Raw genomic sequence first — 6,643 nt, 5'->3', positions numbered from 1 at the left:
AAAAAAAACTATGAATCACTGCATTATTCAATTTCCCTTTGGGATCAATAAAGTATTTTTGAATTAAACTGAAGTGATAATCAGTTTATATAGCATAGTTGTATAAATATGTGTGCAGATTTAATAGCAAGGGATTTATGGAAATCTGGTTTGCGTTCAGTAATTTATTTGCAAAATATGAATGTTGTGGTCATACTTTTTCCTTTAAGCACATTCTGATTAGTTTCAGTTGATCCTGAACGGCGCAGAGCAAACCCTCAGTGTACATTGCTACTTGATTTCATTTCTTTGGTCCACTACAAACCCAAAGATACTTTTGGGACATTTTAAACATGAGGCCTCTGACGACTATATAAATTGTGCTAGTAAGAGGGTGGACATTTCCTGCATAGCTTCCCCCTTGACCTTTGTGGTTTTAGTCTTCATGATGCTGTTAGTTCTCTAATAATCTCTAAAAACCTCAAAGGTCTCCATCTACCAATTTCAATTACAGAAAGGTGAATTGTGTTTTGAAAACACCATGGGGTAATTGGTCTTATTTAGGGCAATCAGAGGAAAAATAGCTACAAACGAATGCACAGCATATTATTTGGAACTGAAGTGAAATTAATTTACTGTTTTCCCTCCACTTTCTAATAGTGAGCCACCTTGTGTTGCTGTTTGACTTAAAATCCCAATGATAGTTAGTAGCTGTAAGTGACAGATTGTGTTTAAATATGAGAAAGTTTGAATACTTTTGCAAGGCACCTGCATTTGGGAAAATGGCTCATCTTTATCAGAGGTAATCAGACTGAGAGAAACAGAATCTTGGATTCATTAAAAAAAAAAAAAAACATTTTCAATGAAAAGTCATATCGGTTAAATGCATTATAGAGATTATTACACACAGGCTGAGGTTTTCAAAGCTTTTATTTTTCTTTATTGACACAATCTTCTGCTTACAGCTAAAGATGAAAAGCATTTTTAGTGCAGTAATATAGGATTATTAAATATATCTTTAATATCTCCTTCAGCATAACTATTTTTCCATGCCCTTTTGATCTGAGGAGTGGATGTCTTTAAAATATTCTATAATCAATGTAACTGTATAAGTTAGGATATGGATTAAACCTGTTTGTGTCTTGAGATTACCTTTGGTATATGAACTGTGAAAAAGGAAGAAAATTGCAGACTTAAGATGTTTAGTTAGATCTTGAATATCTATATGAATAATTGTAAACCGTTTTTTTTGGTTTTGTGAATCTCAGCTGAGCCGACTGATGAGTGCGAGCTGCCAGAGGGGGAAGCTGGCATCGTCTGGGATGCCATATGCTTCACCGTCCTCCTGGCACAGAGGAGGGTCTTCCTCAGCTACTATTTCCTCTACGTGGTGTCTGACCTCAAGTCTGCTAAGATATTAGCATCCAGGTCTGTGCTCGTTTACTGTTGATAAAATTTTTTAACGTTTGCCTGAAATAAAAACAGTTTCAAGAGATTTTTCTTAAATAACTATTTCAATGTTTTTTTTTTTATTTTATTTTATGTTTTAGTAATGATAAATTAAAAAAGGAACTGTTACGCTAAACTTTAGCCTTTACTATAGCCAGATGCCCAACTAAAGGGTCTCTTGACTGTATCTAAATGCAACTGTATTAAATCTGTGACTTATTCACAAACTTCAGGAGACCATCCAGGAAAAAGAACTAAAGAAAGTGACGACAGTGATCTTTTTATCCATTAAAAAAACTAGTGGCTCAGTAAAAACAGGCTGATACCAATGAGATTTGAACTGATGTTAACTTCTCTGCATCTCTCTAAGGGGTGCTGAGCTGTTTGAGGCCAAAGTGAAGAAGCAGGTTGCAGCCAGACTGGAGATGGAGCAGAAATCTGTTGAGGCACTAAAGAGACAGTAAGGCTGAGCAGAAAAAGCCAGTTAATGGCTCCAGTTTAAAACCATGGCAGGCCTATTTCCCCTCAACTTCCATTTTTAACTTCTCTTAAAAGTGTAAACAGAGAGTAAAAATTATCCCCTCAATTTCTCGCTCTATAGGATGGAGAAGATTAAATCCAAGCAGAAGACTTCTCCTGCTGCTGCATCGGACAAAGCCGAGGCCCTGGCCGCTCAGGAGCTGGAAACACCTGGTACTTCGCTTTCTGATATATTATATATTGAAAGGAGCCATTAAAGGATTTAAAAAAAAAAAAATACCTAAAGGATAGCTGCCCTTGTTAATGTATTAGATAACATTTCAAATCAGTTTTTTTTATTAGAAAACATCCAGCATAATTTATATCTGATTTTTAAGAATTGCACAATAAACCCTTAGTAGAGGGTTCTCAGTTGTGTTTAACAATTAAAATCCTAAAATCCACTGATTAATAAAATTTATTTACAATAAAAATGTATCTAGGCTATTTTCGACTACCTGACTATTTCCAGCATTCACTCCAGTAATGTAAAGAAGTATACCAACGACTGAGATGAAATTCTGAGGTTAATCAAGTTTAAAATTCCTGTTTTTCACTTAGTCCGATTTGGACCAACGTTATCTGTCTTTAGTCAAATTATCAGAATTAAGGGTGGTGCAGTTACTTTGCAGCAAGAGTTCTGGGTTCAATTCCTGGCCCAGGGATTTCTGCATGGAGTTTGCATGTTCTGCCCGTTCATGCTTCGGTTCTCTGTCTCTCCTGGTGCTTCAGCTTTCTGCCACAGTCCAAAAACATGACTGTTAGGTTAACTGGCGTCTCTAAATTGTCCTTAGGTGTGTGTGTGCATGATTGTACGTCTGTGGTTTAGCCTGTGACAGACTGACGACCTGTCCAGGGTGCTCCCAGCCTCTTACCCATAGACTGCCAGAGATAGGCACCAACCCCACCGCAACCCTGTTGGAATAATGGGAGAGGATGGATGGATAGATGGATGGATGGATGGATGGATGGATGGATGGATGGATGGATGGATGGATGGATGGATGACAAGAACTAACTGTTTTCTTGCAGGTGATGAGGAGAAGGCAAAGAAAGATGCAGGAAAATGGTGGAAGCCTTGGGTTTCTCGGCCTGGAGGTGAGTGGTGAAATCCCACGTTGCAATGCAAAATTCCTTCAGAAACAATTCTGTGGATTGTGCCTCATGTTTCAAAACTTAATGCCTTGTTTTTGTGTTTTTATGTCAAAGATTGTAGCACATAATTAGTAAGTGAAAGGAAAGTTATGTTTATCTAAATAGAGGAAAATCCCGGAAGAAAATCTGTTAGGTACTAAATAAATATTACTTTCTTCAGCCTCACAACGGTATAATACTTTGTTTTGGTCTTTAACATTGGAAGCATATGTGACAGAAAGTAACAGAAAAAGAAAATTAGATATTATGGATATAATTTGAAGATATTGTAAAATGTCCAAATATTTAAATTCCCTTTTCCCCATCAGAGAATTGGTCAAACTGAGTGTTGGGATTGAATCTGATTAAAAAAAAAAATGTTCTGATGTTGCAACAAAGCAGCTTTTTGTTTGGTTGCTCTATTCAGAGGCCTTTTCTCTGCAAAATAAGAGTGTTGACCTTATTATCTTATGCAGTGGAGAACAATTGTGGCTACCACCTATTTGAGAGCGACAGTGAGGATGAGGAAGAAGAAGTAACAGAGGTAAAAGAGGAAGAGGAACCTCTGAAGAAGAAATCTGCTTTTCAGGTGAGCTGAGGCAAAAAAAGGAAATATTAACCACAAAAACAAATTATTCATTTACATTTGGTTTTTCAAGGAGCAACACACCAACAGATACACTGATAGTTTTTCCTGTTAAAGAAATTAGAAAGCTTTTTTGCTCTTAAGTTATCTGCATGTTTATGTTCTAGTGGGCTTATAATGCCTGGACTACCAGCTCCAAATCAGCTCTGAAGGATCTAAAGAAAGAAAAGAAAAAGATAAGGAAAGAAGAGAAGAAGAGGGCAAAGACAGAACTGAGGAAGCAGCAGGGTGAGAAGAAAATGAAGTCACCACAGACATTAAAAACAAATAGACCTTTAAAAAAAAATAAAGGAAAAGATAAAAACTGTATTTTTTTAAGGAATCAACAGAGCCGATTCCAGTGAAGATGACCTGGATGAGAGTGCCATGGGGGAGGAGGGAGAGGAGGAAAGAGGTAAACATGGGAGAGGAGGTGAAGTACTTCTAAATAGCTCCGTTATTAAATTCAACTCTGAATCATATCAATCCTGTTTTGTTCCTGACTACAGAAAACATCCTGCAGCGCATCCTGAGCACGCTGAAGTTCATCTTTGTGTTTCTGCAGTCGCTCATCGACGATATGACGGATGGTCTGAACGCCTTCTGTAAAGACAGCCTGGACATCTCCAAAGTGCTGCGATTAGAGCGAGCATTGCTCAACCAGCAGCAAAAGAAGGTGAAAAGACCAGACCTAAGCCTGATTACTGGAAAATAAATTAAACTTTTCTTTGCAGCTGATGGAATTTTACCTCTTCAAACTGTTGCTGCAAGTTCACACAAGGTCTAGGGTTAGGATTAGGATTGGGTTTAGGGTGCATTGTGAACTTCTCATTGAGTTTTAAAGGGCATACATATCTGATTGGTTTTGTAACTTTATCTTTTCAGTTAAGGAAGTGTTAACACTTGTGTTTCTAGTATAATAGCAAGACTTGTACACTAGCAAGCAGGGGATGCTGACAAATACTGCAAATACCAAAACTGACATTCAAAAAACGAGAAGTGAAACCAAAGACAGCAGCATGAAAGGGATGAGGAGAGTTTCAGAGTTGAGGAGGAAAGAAGGAGAATTGTTGTCTGTGGGCAGTAGCTTAGAAACCTGACAAGCCTGCAATCTACAGAGGGAATATAAAAGCACAAAGATACATGCCTCGTCTGTAAGTTGTGAAATTCTCAAGGTGAAAGTAATAAAATCCAGTCAGCATCGTGATGGGTGATCCAGCTGTGAACAGCGCTACTCTGATGTTAGGACACACATGCTTTCATTTATTACAGTATTCATTTAGATGTCAGCCGTGCAGTGATTTTCCACAACTAATTGGTCCTTATCTTTGAGGGCTGAAATTCACAAAAGTAAAGACAACATCGATTCTAAACTTTGACGCCACCAGTCTGCCTCCAAGATAATTCGTAGACATTTTATTTATTTGTGTGATAATGCAACCAACCGACATCAGCATGTTTTTTTAGTTAACAAATTAAACATAACAGTTAATAACTATGAGAAATTATGACTTAAATACAGTGTACAACATCCATAATCTTCCCTATGTCATCACACCAACTGTTTGTGTTTCAATGTCACAAATAGCTGTTTATTGTGCCAGAAAAAATGTTTCCGGCAGATTACAATTTTATAAACTCCTAAACATCTTCTCGTCTGCAGCTAGCCTCATTGGCAAGGCCCCTGATATCCCACTGACACTTACTAGTAAATACTATTTAATTTAACTTCATATGGTTATATATGTACGTTTCTAAGATCTGAAATGGTGCTATTCCTCTATTTTTTCATATATATATTTTTATATGTTTCCAGATTAATTTAGGTTGACTGTATGTTTGTCTGTGTGAATCACCAAAACACCAAAGCAAATTCCTCATATGTGCAAAAAACCCCACTTAGAATTCAAGATGCGTTCTGTTTCTGATCTACTTTTAAAGAAACATTCATGCTCTCAGCAAAGATGTTCATTTAAGCAAGAAAGAGTGCTCACTCCCTCCTTTTTCTGTGTGGCTGTACATGAATTGAACACTTATTCATAAGAAAGGTGTTTATGTTGGCAAAACAATGTTTTCTGCTGTTTCTAGATGGTGCAGCACACGTTATGACATCTTATACACATGAAAACGCATGTCTATTTTAAAAGGGCAGGTTTAAAAAAAGGCTTTTTTAGTGTCAGTAAATGAAATGACGAACTAGCCTTAAGCTTCACAAAACAATGCAAAAAATTTTATTTAATTTTTTTCATGCAGTTTGCTATATGTTTCTGGCTCTTAGATAGGATGCTGTCTGGCTTTAAAACAGTTTTAGCGTCTGCTAATGAATCCATTATGATTTTCTGTGTCTGCAGGGAAAAGAAGTGAGTCAGGAGAGTGTGAAGCAGTTTTATGAAACCTGGATATCCCGTCAAAACACACTGTCATCTGAGGAAGGTCTAGATGATCCATCTCCTCCTCACACACCACCTGCCGTCCCCTCTTCACATCATGTTTATGTAAAGCTTAAGAACCAAGCCTCTAAAACGTCCTGGGGCAGCAGCTTTTCCAGGTAGGTCGCTAGACTCTGTATTTCTATCTGTACCTCCTATTTTTTGTACCTGTATTTTATCCAAACCAGCAAACAAACAAAATGAAAACTCTAGCATCTTGTTCTGTCTTCAGCTGTATGACAGATGACACACTGCTGGTGTCCCGGCAGCCCACACAAGAGGAGCTAGACGAGCCCCCTGTTGTCGCTCCTGCCTCCCAACTTCGACGGAGACTGATTAAAGAGGCCAACATCGACCAGAGCTCCTTTGAGACTGACGATCTTCCACAAAGGTGAAGGAGTTGCGATGTCGGACACACATTTAGTTCAAGTTTAATTATGATTTAAACTGTAGCAAAGAAGATCTAATTTATATATATATTTATATATTATATATATATACTAATTTA

The 6,643-nt window shown here is 37.5% G+C and overlaps 1 protein-coding gene across 1 annotated transcript in view; it reads left to right on the top strand.

Annotated features, from left to right (window-relative positions):
* The window catches only part of LOC107086635 (piezo-type mechanosensitive ion channel component 2-like), a 43,662-nt gene that overhangs the window by 26,788 nt on the left and 10,231 nt on the right, over positions 1 to 6,643 (top strand). The window contains exons 31-40 of the mRNA XM_015377725.1: positions 1,248 to 1,407; positions 1,799 to 1,888; positions 2,030 to 2,121; positions 2,980 to 3,045; positions 3,558 to 3,670; positions 3,835 to 3,955; positions 4,047 to 4,121; positions 4,216 to 4,382; positions 6,058 to 6,254; positions 6,368 to 6,526. Coding sequence (XP_015233211.1) covers positions 1,248 to 1,407; positions 1,799 to 1,888; positions 2,030 to 2,121; positions 2,980 to 3,045; positions 3,558 to 3,670; positions 3,835 to 3,955; positions 4,047 to 4,121; positions 4,216 to 4,382; positions 6,058 to 6,254; positions 6,368 to 6,526 — 1,240 coding nt within the window. The remainder of the gene's footprint in view (positions 1 to 1,247; positions 1,408 to 1,798; positions 1,889 to 2,029; positions 2,122 to 2,979; positions 3,046 to 3,557; positions 3,671 to 3,834; positions 3,956 to 4,046; positions 4,122 to 4,215; positions 4,383 to 6,057; positions 6,255 to 6,367; positions 6,527 to 6,643) is intronic.

This window comes from Cyprinodon variegatus, unplaced genomic scaffold (assembly GCF_000732505.1).
Source record: "Cyprinodon variegatus isolate N-32 unplaced genomic scaffold, C_variegatus-1.0 Scaffold158, whole genome shotgun sequence".
Classification (NCBI taxonomy): domain Eukaryota; kingdom Metazoa; phylum Chordata; class Actinopteri; order Cyprinodontiformes; family Cyprinodontidae; genus Cyprinodon; species Cyprinodon variegatus.
Note: the sequence above shows the minus strand (reverse complement) of the source record. Positions and strands in the feature narration are given on the sequence as shown.